The following is an 18,737-nucleotide window of genomic DNA, read 5'->3' as shown; positions in this document are numbered from 1 at the left end:
TAAAAGCCAACTTACAAGTGCTTCATGACCAAACACGACTGTGCTTATAGGCATGCATGTTCATGCTTATTCTTTGGTGTAACTGATTTGGAGATTTTCTAGAGATAGAGAATCTTATATAAAAACAATTTTGGACTTGGAGACACTTTTTTCTAGCCAACTTTTGACAATTTTTAGAGCCATTTGGGAGTGGAAATCATTGGTGAAGATAAATGATACATTTTTGGAATTTGAGCAAGTCATAGATAGTTCTTTTTAGAGAGAATAACTCTTCTCATCTCTTTTCCCTTGAGATTCTTTGCATAATTTTTATGAACTTGTAGTTTAATCACAATTATCATTTCCTTTTTATATTGCTTTTGCGCTAATGTGTTTATATCTATATGTTTGGAATTGATCAATCTTAACTATCATAATTGATTGCATTGTAGGCAATCATGTAACACCATCTTTCCATTATTCAGTAAATTATGTTTAGTTTAATATTAAGTAGTATTAGAATACATTTGGAAGTGAGTATAGAGGATTTTGGAAGAATTCTGGTGCAGGGGGTCTCACTCAGGCGAGGCAAATCTCGCTCAAGTGAGACTGAGCGTCCAAAAATATGATGTTTTAGGGCAATCTCGCTCAGGCGAGATGATTCTCACTTAGGCGAGATGATTCTCGCTTAAGCGAAATAGGATAAATTCAGCCCAACTGTCATCTCACCCAGGTGAGAGTGATATCGCTTAAGCGAGATGAGATTTCACTTAAGCGAGATGGGTCGCTCAGGCGAGGATTCACAGGAGAAACATTATGCTCTCTAGGCGCCATCTTGCTCAAGCAAGATAGAGCTCGCTCAAGCGAGCATATTAGAAAATATTAGGTGAGACCACTGTCTGCATATCTCGCTCAGGCAAGATATCCGTTGCTCAAGCAAGATGTTTGTCGCTCAAGCAATAACGCGTGGGGCTAAGGGGTATTTAACAGATTTCCAGCATGAAAATTTCATTTCATTCAAAACTCACGTTCTCTTCTCATTCTTATCTGAACCCTCTCTTCTATTCTCCAAAGAGAAGCCTAAAAAACTATGATTTCTCTTCAAATTTGAGCTTGGACGTTGAGTCTAAACGATTCTAAGTAAGTTTCTATGAATAAAACTTTGTTTTTCTGATCATTTTTATGATTTTGTTCCTTATGGATATCTCTTGGTATTCAGGAGAAATTCCATAGTTGATCTCTGATCTTCTTCAATATCTCTTTGTAAACTTGTCTTTGAGGTAAGGAGGGCTCTATTTTATCATTCTATTTTAGTATATATTTTGTGCTCATTAGAGCATTGTTATATGGACATTTCATAAAAATATGTGATTGAAATATCTATTGTGTGAATAATGGATGAAAAGATGTTTGTTTGATTGTTTGGACTGAATGGTTGTTACATGCTTAATGCATTATACGATGAGTACTTAATACGAAATATTATTAAACTTGCTAAGTGATTCTGATTTTATTTCATGGAATATGTTTGGATAAAATGCTATGATAAAGTGTGATACTGATATGAAGAATTTAGTAACTGAAACTATGCTAAAAAAGAAAAAAAGTATAGGTGAAATGGACTTAGTCTGGAAGTACTTTATTAACCACGATCTTGTGAGTGAAGGAGGAAATGATTTCGGAATGACCATAAGTGTGGAATATGGATTTGAATCTAGTTGAATAGTTACAGAGATACACTCGGGGTATAGAGTCCGGAGACGATGAGAAATCTGGGGAAAATGTAGGGTGGTGAGTGACATTCGCGAATGTGTACACACTCTTTTTGAGAGTGAATGTGCCACTTGGCCTCACACTCATTTCCTGACTAGACTGCTGAGTAGAATAGACGCTTATCCTTACTGATATTTTTAGGAAAACAAGATGACAAAGCCTTAGAAAAGAGTTAGGTTAATAGATAGCTCATTACATAATAAGCTTAATTATGTGTTTAATGAATATCAAAGAGTATGTTATTTTAAATTTGTTGTTCTTGTGGAAGATGAACCTAGGACTTTTGTTATGTTAGAGATGTATTTCTTTTATAGTATCCCTTTTGATTTTCCTAGGAATAGAATTCATCAGACCCTATATATCTATATGTATAGTGGTATTGTTAGAACTCCAACAGCCCTCACTTATCTATTTATCTATCACGATCACGACTATCTTAAAAGACCGTCTAGATGGACCTTTGAGTAAGTGACTGATACAGAGGTCACAAGTGATTCAAGCGATCGCTATCTTAGATCAGACGATGACCTTAATTCTGAAGATCTGGCAGAGATAGAAAGCGGGCATAGAATCAACTAGTAGCATAGATTCTTAGTGTTAGGATAGATTTTGGGGATTGCTCTAGGACTTAAATTTGCTTATGTAATTATTTTGGTAATGTAAATATTATTTTAAGTCCCATATATTTTGACAAATATTTTGTAAATTGTTATACTTGATATAAGAAATGCATGTTCAGTTTCTCAAATTAGAAATTTGACTATGGTTTATTACAGTCTTTAAAAGTGTTGTTGTTCCATTAAGACTGCACGTATAGGAAAGTTTTGTTTACAACAAACCCATTAATAAAGTGACTTTTATCAACTTGTTATAATCAGATTTCTTGTATAAGTAAATGGTATTTTTATCCTAATTGATAATAAAGAATAACTTTTTCGTATTTTAAAATTTTAGTGTGTTACAATTTGGTATCATAGTAGTTCATCCAAACCAGCCTAGGGTATGGGATTAGTTCATCGATGTGGTGTGATATGTGTTATTGTTTAGGAATTGTTTGTTAATAAAACCTAGTGGTTGTAAATTGTTTGACTTGTTTGAGCTTAATGTTAAATGTGTTAGAATAAAAGTTGATGTGTGAAATTTAATTTTTCTGGAATTAGAACTATGGTTGGTAGAGGTAGACCTGCTGGTGCCATGAATGAGATTCTGGCCCGTATGACGCAAGTCTTTGAAACCTTAATACATAACCAAGATGTGGAGCCAGCGGAGTATCGTGGACTTTCCTTGTTCACGAAACATAACCCTCCAATGTTCGAAGGAAAATTTGACCTAGAAGGTGCTTAGAGATCGATAGCAGATATAGAGAAAATCTTCAATGTGATGGGATGTCGTGAGGAGCATAAGTTGGTTTATGCCACCTATACGTTGGGAGGAGAAGTAGAGGACTGGTGGAGGTTTGCCAGTCAAACTCTGCCACAAGAAGAAGGGTACATTCACTGGAAAGCTTTTAAGGCATGTTTCTTAGGATACTATTTCCCTAGAGACTTAAAGAAACAAAAGGCCTGGGAATTCATTGAGTTGAAGCAAGGAAATATGTCTGTGGAGAAATATGCTGCGAAATTCCATGAGGTCTTGAAGTATTGGCCACATTTTCAGCATAAAGATGGAGATGAAGATCTATGAGCCCAGTTTGAGAATAGGCTATGGCCGGAGATACGAGCAACAATTAATGTATTCTAGCTGACTGATTTTCCAACCTTGATAAGCAAATGCCGAATCTTTGAGGCCAATTCCAAAGGCAAGACCATAGATAGCCAGATTGGAGGACTAGTGAGACAAGACCCAAGGCTTCCAAGGTTTCCTAAAGGGCCTTACTCTAGTGCTAATCAGTCTCAGTCAAGGGGGACTGCATTTCGTGGAGGTAGTAGTAGTGGTTCTAATCTTTCAAGAGGACTGTTGAGATATTTTAGATGTGGAGGACCTCATATGGTGAGAAATTGCTCCCAGCCACCATCAACTTATGGTATTTGTGGGAAGACGAGGCACTCAGCGAATAACTGTTGGTTAGCTTCTCAACAGAGTAGGAGTGTAAGTGGAAGCAACAGACCTACATCCAGAGCAAGTAGTGGAATGAAACCGAATGTGCAAGGCAAGGTTTTTGCCATGAGTAGATCTAAGGCGTTCAAGTTTGATGAATTGATTAGAGGTAAATGCATCATTAATGTTAGACTTTGTGATGTCTTGTTTGATTCTGGTGCCACGTATTTCTTTATTTCTATGGATTATGTGAACTGTGTTGGGTTACCAATATCTTCCCTTGCATGTAATGTTGTTGTGTCCACTTCTACAGCTAAGTCTGTTGTAACTTCTTCTGTATGCTTAGGCTGCTCTGTAATGGTTCATAGTAGGAATTTTTGTATAGACTTAATCTGTTTACCGCTTTCTCAACTTGATGTTGTTTTGAGCATGGATTGGCTATCATCCAATCGTGTTCTGTTAGATTGTAAGGAGAAAGTTTTAATTTTTGATGATGATACACTGGGAAACTCTAAACTCCTAAGTATGAGTGAAGCGAGAAACACAGTTGAAACTAAGGCTTTCATGGTATTGTTCTCTGCTGAGATTGATAAGACCATGAAAGCTGAGTATATTCCAATATTGCAAGATTTTCTGGAGGTTTTTCCAGAAGATGTAACAAAATAGCCACCAGAAAGAGAAATCAAGTTCACTATTGATCTGATTTTGGGAGCAAGCCCAATATCGATTGCACTATACCGAATGTCACTAGTGGAGTTAGCTGAAGTGAAAAAGCAAGTGGAAAATCTATTGCAAAGGCAATTTGTAAGGCCAAGTGTGTCGCTGTGGGGAGCGCTAGTACTTTTGGTGAAAAAGAAGGATGGAAGTATGAAAATGTGTGTTGATTATCGTTAGTTGAATAAAGTGACAATTAAGAATAAGTGCCCTATTCCTAAGATCGATGATATGATGGATCAGTTATGAGGAGCTTCAGTGTTTTCAAAAATTGATTTGCGATCAGATTATCATCAAATCCAAGTAAAGAAGGAAGATATCCCCAAGACAGCTTTTAGGACCCGCTGTGGTCATTATGAATATTTGGTAATGCCATTTGGTGTGACTAATGCTCCAGCAGTGTTAATGGACTATATGAACCAAGTTTTTCATGAATTCTTGGATCGATTTATAGTAGTGTTTATTGACGATATTCTAATCTCTTCCAAGACTCCTGAGGAGCTGCTGAGTATTTAAGAATTGTCTTGCAAATACTGAGTTAAAGGCAGCTGTATGCAAAATTGTCAAAGTGTGAATTCTGTCTTCCACAAATATAATTCTTGGGACATGTTGTGTCAAAGGAAAGAATTATGGTCGACCCAGCAAAAATATAAGCAGTAGCTCAATAGTCGAGACCTACAATTCCAACCGAAATTAGAAGTTTCCTTGGACTGGCTGGCTATTATAGAAAATTCTTTGAGAGATTTTCTAAAATAGCGTTGCCTTTAACAAAATTGACAAGGAAAGGAAAAGACTTCGAGTAGAATGAAGAATGTGAAGCTAGTTTTCAGAATCTAAAGGAAAAGCTAACATCGGCACAAGTGTTGATATTGCTAGACCTAGAGCAAAAGTTTGAAGTATATTGTGATGCTTCAGGACAAGGATTGGGAAGTGTTCTAATGCAATCTGGGAGAGTAGTTGCCTATGCTTCAAGACAACTTCGACCACATGAAGTTAATTACCCTACACATGATCTAAAGTTAGCAGCAGTGGTATTTGCATTGAAAATCTGGAGGCATTACCTATTCAGATCGAGATTTGAAGTATTCAGTGATCACAAAAGTCTGAAATATTTGTTTGATCAGAAAGAATTAAACATGAGGCAGAGGCGATGGATGGAGTTTCTCAAAGATTATGACTTCATATTATCTTATCATCTTGAAAAGGCAAACATTGTAGCAAACACGCTGAGCAAAAAATCCTTACACATTTATGCAATGATGATAAAAGAGTGGAAATTGATTGAAGAATTTAGAGACTTGAATTTGAAGGTAGAAGTGCGACCCAAAAGCTTATACATGGGTACCTTGAAAGTTAGTAACGATTTCTTGATACAAGTCCAGAATGCTCAATTGGAAGATCCATATTTGCAAGATATGGCGTAGTCAAAGGATGAAAGTAAGGGCTTAGAGTTTCATTGTGACTCAAGCAGTCAAATGATATTGGAAGAGGCATATAAGAGTAAGTTGAGTTTCCATCCCTGAGCAATGAAAATGTATCACAATTTGCAAAGAAATAGATAGCGGAGTATGTTGCAAAGTGTTTAACATGCCGAAAATCAAAGGCAGAACATCACCATACAAATGGAAATGGGATAGTATCTCCATGGACTTTGTATTTGCACTGCCAAGAACAAAGAGAAATCAGTGGGTGATTGTAGACTGCTTAACAAAGACTGCACGTTTCATTCCGATTAACATGAAGTATAAACTAGAGAAGTTAGCGGAACTGTACATCAATGAGATAGTTAGATTGCATGGGGTATCCTTAAGTATCGTATCAGATCGAGACCCAAGGTTTATATCAAAGTTCTAGGAGAGTTTGCAAGAAGCCTTGGGAACTAAGTTAAAGCTTAGCTCATCATATCATCTTCAAACTTATAGACAAATGAAGCGCATTATTCAATCACTGGAAGATTTATTGCGAGCTTGTGTGATGGAGTAACAAGGGGTGTGGGATGAATGTCTACCTTTGGTAGAATTCACATATAATAATAGTTATCATGTAAGCATCGGAATGACACCATATGAAGCATTATACAGAAGGAAGTGTCGAACTCTTTTATGTTGGTATGAAGTAGGAGAAACAATTCTATAAGGGCTTGATTTAGTGCAGAAACAGAATGATCAAGTGAAGATGATTAGAGCAAAGATAAAGGTAGCCTAAGATAGACAGAAAAGCTATCATGATCCGCGAAGGAAGCTATTAGAATTTCAAGTTGACGATCATGTGTTCTTCAGAGTTTTACCCATTACTGGAGTTGGTAGGGCATTGAAATCCCGAAAACTATCTCCCAAATTCATTGGACCATTCAAAATTCTGAGTAGAGGTGGTCCTGAAGCCTATCATATTGCCTTATCATGTTGGTGGCATTGGTCATTCAACAGAGAATGGTAGGGCATTAAAGTTCAAAGTACAAGATTTAATGAATGCCAAATGGCTGAATTTCAAAGAGGATAATCCTAACATTAGGAGTAATTCCCTACCCGGGCATGAAGGATCATCGGTAAATGCCATAAAGGAAGAGTCCACCCACGTTTTAAAGAAAAAAGTTGAAGAGGTTAAAACTCCTCTAAAGGTTATTTTTATTGAGTTGTGCAAAGCTAACTTAATTAAAGGTTTCATTCATGAAGAAAATACAATCGATTTGCACATTAATGCAAATCAATCCATTGAAGATTGTTAAGAATTCAAGCATATTCTGCAAACCCTGATGAATAAACATTTGGTCCAAATCGGGCATCTTAAAGAGAAAAATGAAGTTTTGACTGTTGATGGGCAATCCTCAACTATTCTGAAACCTTTGGTCATCCATTACACCAAATGTGTAAATATCCCAACTACCAATGGACCCAAACCCATCACTATACAAATACCGACACCATTTTCTTACATGTACAACAAAGCAGTACCTTGGAATTACAATGCAAGAGTTTATGTTGGCAATATGAAGGAAAGTCAAACAGAAGGTATTGATTCTAGTACTCTTTCCATCTCAAATATTGCTGGTGTTGGTGGAATGACCCGCAGTGGTCGTATTTATACACCTGAAGAGCTGAGAAAAGAGCAAACAATAGAGATAGAGAGATCCTCAAAGGGGAAAGCTAAATTAGGCGAGTTTGAAGATGCTGACGAAGGGAAAATGCTTGAAATAAAGAAGATGGTGACTGATGAAGAAGCTTGCGAGTTTTTAAAGTTCATCCCGTCAAAGTGAGTATCAAGTCGTGGAACAGTTAAACAGAACTCCAACCAGGATATGTCTTTTATCCCTGTTACTAAACTCTGAGCCACATAGGAGGACTTTTTTGAAGGTGTTAAATGAGGCTTATGTTAGCCATGATATCACTATCGACAAATTTGGAGGCATTGTTGGTAATATTGTTTCAAACAATTATTTCACATTCACTAATGATGAGGTACCTGTCAAAGGAATGTGGCACAATAAAGCACTGCATATTTATGTGAAATGTCAAGATCACATTATCGCTAGAGTGCTTATTGATAATGGGTCTTCTTTGAATGTGATACCAAAAGCAACATTGTCAAAATTACCTTGTGATGGGTCGTATATGAAACCTAGTGCTTGATAATAAGTGCCTTTGATGGAACAAGGAGAGAGGTTATTGGAGAAATTGAAATCCCAATTCAAATTGGTCCTTGCATTTTTCAAATTTTGTTTCAATTACACCAGCTTACAGCTGCCTTTTGGGGAGGCCTTGGATTCATTCTGCTCGAGTTGTACCATCCACATTGCATAAGAAATTGAAGTTTATATAATAAATTGGTGATTGTCTCTGGTGAAGAAGATGTGCTAGTGAGTAAGCCTTCATCCACTCCTTACATTGAAGCTGCTGAAAAAGCTCTAAAGACTTCTTTTCAGGCTGTAGAGATTGCGAATGCTACTTATGTTGGAGAGGAAGCCCCAATCGTAAAGCCTCAATTGTCTAATACATCCATAATGACAGCTAAAGTCATCCTAGAGGGAGGTTGTCAATATGAATTTGGGACAAGACAAACCACCACGAAAGCACCAAAATGGTTACAACTCTATGAGAATAAGGATAGGTTTGGGTTGGGGTACATACCCACTAAGGCTGATAAGAAAAGAGTCATAGAGGAGAAGAAAGAAGATTAGCTAGGTTGGGGGGTAGAGAGCCTAAAAGTGAAGGAGTCCCCATTTGTGATCTTCTGAAGAGCTTCTATAGTGTTGGATTTGAGTTTTAAGACTCAATGGCTGTTGTTGATGAAGATGTACCTAGAGAAGAGGTTATGAACCTAGTTCCCACTTGTCAGCTGAACACTGAAGTTGGCAATTGGGAGATCATCGAGTTACCTGTGATTTTTAATGGCTATTCAAAGTAATCATCGAAGCTAATCCCATTGTTTTGTCCCAAAGTTTTAGGATATCATTACTTTTTGAAAAGACTGATATATGGTTTTTTTTTGTAATTTGGAATATCAATTTGTTTTGTAAGTTGGGAGACATGTTTCATTTTAAGTATATTTTTTTAAATGAAATGCAATTTGAATTCTCAGTAACATTTCATATCTTCTTTCTTTATAGCTTGAATCTTCTCGTTTATTTTCTTTTTGTCTCAACTCTCACACAATGAAGATCTAAAAGTGACATGTCTGAAAGTAACAATGCTAATATTTCATCCACTAATTTTGATTGTCCCATTAATCAAGCTGTCAAAGATGTTAGTGATGGTGATTTATCCTTATAATTTCAAAGATTAGTTGATCAAGAAGTGAAAGAGATCTAATCTCATGAAGAACCCACTGAGGTGATTAATTTAGGGACTGAAGATAATAAGAGAGAAATCAAAATAGGCACCCTCATGAAAAAGCAAGAGTACGACAAGTTAATTAAACTCTTGCATGATTATAATAATGTCTTCGTATGGTCATATCAAGATATGCCAGAACTAGATGTTGATATAGTCCAGCATAGATTGCCACTGAAGCCAAAGTGTTTCCCAGTTAAGAAAAACTAAAAAGAATGAAACCTAAGATATCATTAAAGATTAGGGAGGAGATCAAGAAGCAATTTGATGCAGGTTTCCTTGCCGTTGCACAATACTCCTAATAGGTTGCCAACATTGTGCCAATTCCTAAGAAAGATAGGAAGGTTTGGATGTGTGTTGACTATCAGGATCTAAATAGAGCCATCCCTAAAGATGATTTCCCATTGCCTCACATTGATATGCTAATAGATAATACAACTCAACATTCATTCTTCTCTTTCACGGATGGTTACTTGAGTTATAATTAGATCAAAATGGCTAAAGAAGATATGGAAAAGACTACATTCATTACACCTTGGGGCACCTTTTGCTACAAGGTCATGCTTTTCGGTTTGAAAAATGTTGGGGCAACATATCAAAAGACGATGGTGATATTATTTCATGATATGATACATAAGGCGGTTGAAGTCTATGTGGATGATATGATTACCAAATCAAGGACTAAAGAAGACTATGTTATAAATTTACACAAGTTGTTTGAGTAGTTGAGGAAATTTAAATTGCAGTTGAACCCTGCCAAATGTATCTTTGGGGTGAAATTAGGCAAGTTATTGGGATTCATAATCAGTTGGGAATAAAGGTTGATCCTGACAAGGTAAAAGCAATCATTGAAATGCCACCGCCTCACATAGAAAAAGAGGTCCGTGGATTTTTGGGGAGATTGAATTATATTGCTCGATTCATATGCCAATTTTTAAGTTGTTACGGAAATATTAGCCAATGGAATGGAATGAGGATTGTCAAGAAGCTGTTGAGAAGATAAAGCAGTATTTACAAAATCCTCCAATACTAGTGCTGCTAGTGTTAGGGAGACTGCTCATTATGTATTTGACAGTGTTAGAAGGATCCATGGGATTTGTTTTAGGTCAGCATGATGAATCAGGGTCAGAAAGAGCACGCCATTTATTACTTGAGCAAGAAATTCACTGATTATGAAGCTAGATACTCTTCGTTGGAGCGAACCTATTGTGCCTTTGCTTGGGTAGCTCGCAGGTTAAGGCAATACATGTTGAGTCACACAACTTAGTTGGTGTAAAAAATGGATCCAATTAAATACATCTTTGAGAAACCAATCTTCATTGGAAGGATTGCTCGTTGGCAGGTTCTATTATCAAAATATGATATTGTGTATGTTACTCAAAAAGCAATCAGAGGTGGCACTCTCGCAGATTTCCTAGCTCATCAACCGATGAATGATTATCGATCAATACAGTACGAATTTCTTGATGAAAATGTAATGGTGTTGTTTAATAAGAAAGAATCTTTAGCAAAAGATGAATGTGTCATGATGTTTGATGGTACTTTGATAACCACGTCGCAATGGTATCAAAGAAACTAGATTTTCTTAAAAATTTTGCAATACAAGGAGTAAACCTAGGTCATCTCACAAGGACATAAGATACATTCTGTTTCTGGTTCCATCATGTGATTTCAGATTAGCTTAGAAAAGGATTGTTTTGAATTAAATTGTAAACAACAGAAAAGAAAAGAACAAGGAATAATTATAACGAAACGAAATATGAAATTCAACCAAATCAAGATCTCAATCACTACAACGCAATTTTCATTGTTACACGATTATAATTCTAACGAATTTCCAATCAACACTAATTCAATACGACATTAATAACCCAAAATCTAAATCTAGATTATGAATTTCATCAAAACAAGAACTGCAATCGCAAATCCAATGCTCTAACAAAATTTGGAACAATTGATTTATGAATTAGGTGAATTTATTTATTTCAAATATGAAATTCTCATTCTCTGTTTAGAATGCAAACGAAAAATCAATATCATGAAAAACGTAATTATCCTAATCAGAAAAGAGGAGGAAAAGTGCGAATTCGATAGAACCTAACCCGAAACTCAAACGCAATGTTGTTCTCGAAACCTTGAACCGATTGATGGACTAGCCTTGCTTCATGATCATGTTTGCTTCGGCCAAAACCAGAAAATATGAAAAGATGGAAGGTAGAGAGACAAAAATAAAGGAAAGAATTTAAAATAAAGACTTTTGTAATTCTAAAAAATTGCGGTAAAAGAAAAACAAGGATTCGTACATAGAGTCATAATCTCTATTTAAAGATAAAATAATTGGCCTTAATTAAGGCCCAACTCCCTAATGAGTTTCCTAAACACCTAACTAAGTAAAAGATATAATAATTGAGCTTAATTAAGACCCAACTCCCTAACTAAGTAAAATCAACAATACAATCAAATTCTGAAAATTTTAGTGCAGGGCCACAAAATTGTGACGCAATTTTGAACTTGAAGATGCTCGAACTGGGCTTTTCTCCCAACAGAGAAGTTGTAGATCTTTGTCTTATATTTCTAGGGACACCAATTTTGTCCAATTCCGAGTAGTGTAGCTCCAGATATGGTCTTTGCAAGAAACTGTGTCAAAATAAGAAATTATGGTAGAAATTAAGAAAGATTTATATTTAAATCCTAAATTACTTACTAACACAAATCTAAACTAACACATCAAAATAATGCACTAATGAAGCACAATTAAACCAAAAACATGGAGAGAAAGATGTACTAAAATATGACTATCATGCTTCTAATGCGCTTGGACACGGGATCAGTGCTATACTAATTTACTCAGAGAAGCAATATATCCCAATCACAGCTAGATTATCATTCGATTGTATGAATAATGTAGTTGAATATGAAGCATGTGCTATGGGAATTCAAGCAACTATAGAGTCTATGATCAAAATTCTCGAGGTGTATGATGACTCAGCTTTGGTCATCCACCAACGAAAAGGTGAATGGGAGACTCGAGATGCAAAATTGATCCCTTATCAAGTCTATATTAGAGAACTGATGAATTATTTTGGTGAGGTTACTTTCCATCACATTCCTCATGAGGAGAATCAATTGGCTGAAACTTTGGCCACTTTGTCATCAATGTTTATAGTGAGTCAAAAAAAAGACATGTCATTCATAAGGATGTAACAGCTTGATCATCCTGCCTATTGTCAAATGATTGAAGAAGAATTCGATGGTAAACCTTGGTATCATGACATTAAAAACTTCCTAAAACACCAAGAGTACCCATTAAATACTGTCAAAAAGGACAAAAGGACATTGAGGAGATTAGCAATGAGTTTCTTTTTGAAAGGAGATGTGCTCTACAAAAGAAATCATGATATTGTTCTAATTAGATGTGTGGATGCTTTAGAAGCATGAAAGATTATGGAAGAGATTCATGAAGGTTCATGGCATGCCATGGCAAAGAAGATTGTATGGGCTAGATATTATTGGTTGACAATAGAGACCGATTGCTTTCGCTATGTAAAGACGTGTCATAAATGTCAAACATATGCTAACAATATTAATGTTCCCCTAACAACTTTGAATATTTTATCATCGCTCTGACCTTTCTCAATATAGGGAATTGATGTTATTGGACCCATTGAACCTAAAGCATCTAATGGTCATCACTTCATTCTGATTGCTATTGACTATTTCACAAAATGGGTCAAGGCTGCCTCATATGCTAGTGTGACCCAAAATGTGGTGGTGAGATTCATCAAAAAGGATTTTATTTGTTAATATTACCTCCCAAGCAAGTTGATAACAAACAATGGCAATAATCTGAATAATAAAATGATGAAAGAATTGTGTGACAATTGCAAGATTTGACACCATAATTCCTCTCCTTATCGCCCAGAGATGAGTGAAACGGTCGAAGCACCCAATAAAAATATTAAGAAGATCATTTGAAAGATGGTGGTGACAAATAGGGATTGGTATGAAATGTTGCCATTTGCCTTACATGGATATCGAACTTCAGTTCATACCTCAACTAAGGCAACTCTATACTCTTTGGTATATGGAATGGAAGCAGTGTTTTCTATTGAGGTTGAAATTCTCTCCTTAAGAGTAATGATGGAGACCAAATTGGAAGAGATAGAATGAGTTCAATCTTGTTTTGATCAATTGAATCTCGTTGAAGGAAAACGATTGAATGCGTTATGTCACGATCAACTATACCAGAGAAGGATGGAGAAGGCTTTTGACAAAAAGGTTCGTCACCGAGAATTCAATGAGGGAGATATGGTGCTTAAAAAGATTTTTCCAACAAATAAAGATTATCGTGGCAAGTGGTCTCCAAATTATGAAGGACCATACATGGTGAAAAAGGCTTTCTTAAGATGAGTTTTAATCCTCACAAATATGGATGGACAAGATCTTCCAAACCCAATCAATTCTGATGCTATCAAAAAATACTATGCTTAAAAATAATTTAAAAAATAAAAAAGGAAAAAAAAAAGAAAAAAATAGCTCGCTAGGTTGAAAACCCGAAAAGGCAACTTAGGCAAAAGTTAGAGCAACCTGGTGAGTTGAAAACTCGAAAGAGCGTCTTAGGCAAAAATTAAGGTCAAATAAATTCTATAATAAACTGAAAACTTGAAAGGGCAGTTCAAAAGGTGCACCAGACAAGTTAGAAAAATATGATGGATTAGAATACTAAATTGGGACAATTTTGAAAGGTTGAAGTTGAATTAAAAGGAAGATGAATTCAAAATATCATACTAGGGCAACATTTTTTGGGAGTTTTGTTAATGAATGATCAATTTACATGAGAGATTAGCATTGTTCATCTGGAAGACATCACTTAATAGGCATAATACTTCGCTATTCATGTAGTCATTCTGATCTTTTGTTTGATGTATTAGTTTTTCTGTTATGTCGTAAGTCTTCTTTATAAGTTTACCATTTCTTCATTATAGTCATCCTGTTTTTCAAAAATATTTATCTCTGAATTTTGTCATCTTCCATTCAATTTATACACTACTTCATTTACTCAACTTCTTCAACAACATTAACCAACATTTTATTGTCATTTCAATAATTATATACTAAAAGGAAACATGTAAATTGTTAAAAGGGTAATAAGAAAATACGATTAGAATAATAGTCTCTAAAAATTTACACGATAAGTTTGATGAATTTCTTGATAAGTTCAATGTGACAAAAGAAGTTGAATCCTCATGACAATTCAAAAATAAATAGCAATTCAATTTGATTGATGTCTCACTCAGCTGAGATTTCATGAAAGAATTGATCTTGACTGAAGAGCTTACTCATTCATGAACCTTGGGGTGCATGTTCTGATAAGGTTAAAAAATTAAAATCTAAAAAAAAGAGTTTATTTTGATTTGATGTCCCATCACAACATTTGACTTCATCATGTAATAACTTCATTCCAAGTGTTAACATTCATCCAGTCTGTGCAATTACATCATTACATTAGCATGTATTTATTTTTCTCCATTATCTGTCTTACAACCTTTATGTTTAGTACATGTCCAGGATCTGACTGGATACTTTACCTTTCATCAAAATTTAGAAACTGATTGATCTCTTTACTTTCCATCTCACTCTTACTATTAGGGTATCTAGAGGCTAATTGACCTTTTTATTTTCTGTTTGATTCTGAACCTGACTAGTTTTCTTTATATTTTTTGTCAAAATCTCTTTACTTTTCTATTAAAGCCAAGAACTAAACTGACACATTTTATTTTTCTGTCAAAGTCCAGAACTAAACTGACATCTTTTCACTTTTCTGTCAAAGCTTAGATCTTGACTGACACCTTTTACTTCTCTTCCATAATCTAGAACATGACTGCACCTTTTACCGTTATGTCAAAGTCCAAAACCTTACTAACACTTTCCATCTTTTATCCTGTTTTTTTAGCCTAGTATCTGCTTGGCAACCTTTGTTTTTAGTTAAAACTCAATGTCGCTTCACAATTTTATTTAACACAAATCGTCATAAATTATGACTTTCTCTAACAGTTAAGTGTTCACTATATTTGTCTTTATATTTCTTCTACACTTTGTTCGTTTCAGACAAAAATTGATTCACTTCTTTGCTCAGTTCTCTTCAACTCTAACTTCAAAATATCTCTAATTGATATGAACTGAGTAAAGAGGGGAAACTGTGAATACTAATTTTTTTTGCCTCCTAGGGATTGCCTCCCAATTTTAAAAAAATAATAAAATCATTTTATAGAAAAATAAAAAAATTTTGAAAAAAGAGATTAGTTTTGGAAACGAAAGCCCTGGACTATGCAGGCTTATACCTCAATATCAAAAGTTATTTTTAAGCATTGAAAAAGAAACCTCAGGATTTTTGGCATTTTGTAAAAAACCCTAAAACGTGAGATTAAATGGGGTATAAAAACTCAAGTAAGAAATCTGAAAAGCGAGGTCTTTGGCAGGAAAAGAAAAAAAAAGAATCGAGGAGAAGAGAAGAAGTTTTTAAAAAAAAAAAAAACATTGAGGAAAGGCAATAGGTTTCTTTGAAAAAATCTGAGAGGAGAAAAGGGATAGAGAATAGAAAAGAGAGTGAAACCCTTAGAAATTTTGTTGTCTTTGGAAGATTTTTATAAAGGGAGCAAATTTTTTAGATGACAAAAAGCTTTCAAAGAAAGGGCAACATATTTCTTAAATAGAGAACAGACAAAATAGAAAAAGAAAAGAAGCGAGTACCATACCATCTCTTCTACCCACAGCTTGAATCATTATTCATATGTTGTTATTATATTCGTTAGGTTAGTCACCTTTGTTTCTTATTTTACATTTTGAAACATTGCTCTCAGAATAAATATGAATGAACTGAAAAACTTGCTCTCAGAATGAACATAAATGAACCAAAAACTTGCTCTTAGAATGAATATAAATGAACAAAAAAAAAAAAAAATCAGCTCTCGGAATGTACTTGAAAGAATCATAAAAATATTGAGTAGCTGGGTGTAAGGCTCGAGAAAAGCCACTGTCATGTCCATCAAGCCATTCACGTAGATTTGTGTCCTTTTTTTTATTTTTTATTTTTATTTTTTTGTGTTTTGCTGTATTTTTTTTTTTCCTTTTTGGCTTTATATTTTTCTTCTTCTTATTCTTGTCTAAAATTTTATTTTGGATCTATTCATGTTTAGTGTTTACTGTAATTTACTGTTATAAAGTCCTTTTAATTCATTTTACTTTATTTTATTGTATTCTTTTTTTAAACAATGATAATTAAAATAATTATAATTAGAGGTTATTAAAATTGATCAAATATAATATTTTTATTTTATCATATTATATTTGAGTTTCTTTTTATCTCATTCAACATTAACAATAAATTCTTCCCATTTTTATGATATTTTATTGTTAATATATTAATTATTATGTTGGTAATTTATCTTTTAGAATTATTGTAACATCCCTACTTTAATAATTATTAATTTTATACTTGATGTGAGTTGTTAATGCATGTTTTTTGAAATTAGGAAATACATTCGAGTTTGCATCCAGTTTTCCATGTATCTCAACTCAGGAAATACATTCCAGATCCCTCTCATGTAATCGAACTTGATCCAGTCCAAGTTCGAGAAAATCTCTCTTATGAAGTGTCTCTGGTAAAGATTGCCGATCGCTGAGTCAAACAGTTGAGGGTAAAGAAATATCTCTGGTGAAAGTGATATGGAGTACAAATGATGAAAGAGATGCAACTTGGGAACTTGAGGATCAAATGAGGGAAGCTTACCCCCATCTCTTCTGAGCTAGTGAATTTCGGGGGCAAAATTCCTAAAAATGTGAGAGAGTTGTAACATCCCTACTTTATTAATTATTAATTTTATACTTGATGTGAGTTGTTAATGCATGTTGTTTGAAATTAGGAGAGCTTTAGATGTGTGAGTTGCAGGATTTTTTGCTGGAGCGAGATGTGTCTCGCTGTAGCGAGAAATCAGCATCCAAAATCAAGCATTATGGTACTCTCTCGCTGTAGCTAGAATCTTCTCGTTGTAGCTAGAATCTTCTCGCTGTAGCTAGAATGACAGACAGTAAAGTGTAATTTTGTCTAGTTTTTTCGCTATAGCGAGAGAAAGTCTCGTTGTAGCGAGAATTGGCTCGCTATAGCGAGAATATCGCAAGTTGAGGAGTATTTAAGAAGTTTCTAAATTAAGAAATTTGGATTATAATCCAAGTCACAACTCTCATACGTTCTCTCTGACTTCTCTCCTCATTTTCTCAGCAAATCCTTGGAAAGCCCCAACTTTTCTCTGATCAAAGTCTCGAAGATCACTTCCCTTGCTCTTTGGTAAGTTTTTGAAGCTTGGTTCTCCATTCCTTTGGTTAGTTTCTTGATTCTCCTTTTCTAAATGAGGTATCTTGTGATATTTAGGAAGAACCTAACGTTTTGAACAAGAACCCTCAAAAACCCTTTACTAAATCTCCATTTCAAGGTATGGAGAGCTCTATTTTGTTACTAATAAAGTGTTATGTTTGTATTCATAAAAAGATTGTGATGAAATGCATAATTTTGAGTGTATTTTGGATGAGAACGTGTTTTTGTTGTGTTTGAAGCATGTTTTGTAGTGTTTAATGAAGTGTATGATCATTGATTTGAGTGTATATGCATGTATGTGGTGGACTGAGTTCGAGGGGACTAACTCTCGGTAATGATTGAATAATGTATGGTATAATAATGAAACTAGAGTATAATAAAGAGATAAAAGTGTGAATAATATATTAGTAAATAGAGAACAAAAAATATAGAGATGAAATGGGAAAATACAGATAAAGTGAAATGAAATGAGAAAGGAATATGATAAGGACGAGTATGGATAGTTCAGAGGTACACTAGGGTGTAGAAGATGGAGACGATTGAGAAATCTTGAGGAAATGAGGGTGTTGGATGCTTCTCTTGAATTGTGCAAAACAAATGAGAGTAGGAGCACCACAGGCCTCACACTTATTTCTTGACTAATACTCCCGACTATGCTTTTGTTAAAAGGGGCCGAGTCGGCACACGTTGTATCCGTGTAGCTGCAGCTATCCAGCAACTATCTATGCTAAAGAAGATCTCGAGAGATCCCAGGGGCAGTGAAAGTGGAATGAGAACCCTGAGTATTAAGAGAGAGATGAAAAGTAATAAGTTGAACACTTAAAGATTTTTGTGTGTATATGAGTATGATTTTGTAACATGATTGATTGTTGTATTATCTCGTTTTACTATGTGACAAATTGTGAATGTATGCTTGGTAATATGAATAGAGGCTCATCCTTACGTCAATATTTCAGGAAACCCAGATGACAACACCCACCAAGAGCATTAGATTATTAGATAACTTTGTAATTAATATATTGAATTATATATTTAAC

The 18,737-nt window shown here is 34.8% G+C and overlaps 1 protein-coding gene across 1 annotated transcript; it reads left to right on the top strand.

Annotated features, from left to right (window-relative positions):
- The first annotated feature begins 3,132 nt into the window (after nucleotides 1-3,132).
- LOC113849428 lies at nucleotides 3,133-4,455 on the top strand. The gene is made up of 2 exons (XM_027479336.1): nucleotides 3,133-3,381; nucleotides 3,493-4,455. The coding sequence occupies exons 1-2, from the start codon at nucleotides 3,133-3,135 to the stop codon at nucleotides 4,453-4,455; spliced, it is 1,212 nt and encodes a 403-aa protein (XP_027335137.1).
- Nucleotides 4,456-18,737: the final 14,282 nt, after the last annotated feature.

The sequence above is a fragment of the Abrus precatorius genome, unplaced genomic scaffold (genome assembly GCF_003935025.1).
Source record: "Abrus precatorius isolate BTA unplaced genomic scaffold, Abrus_2018 Scaffold9, whole genome shotgun sequence".
NCBI classification, from domain to species: Eukaryota; Viridiplantae; Streptophyta; class Magnoliopsida; order Fabales; family Fabaceae; genus Abrus; species Abrus precatorius.
The sequence above is the reverse complement of the archived record's forward strand: the minus strand, read 5'-3'. Positions and strand labels throughout refer to the sequence as shown.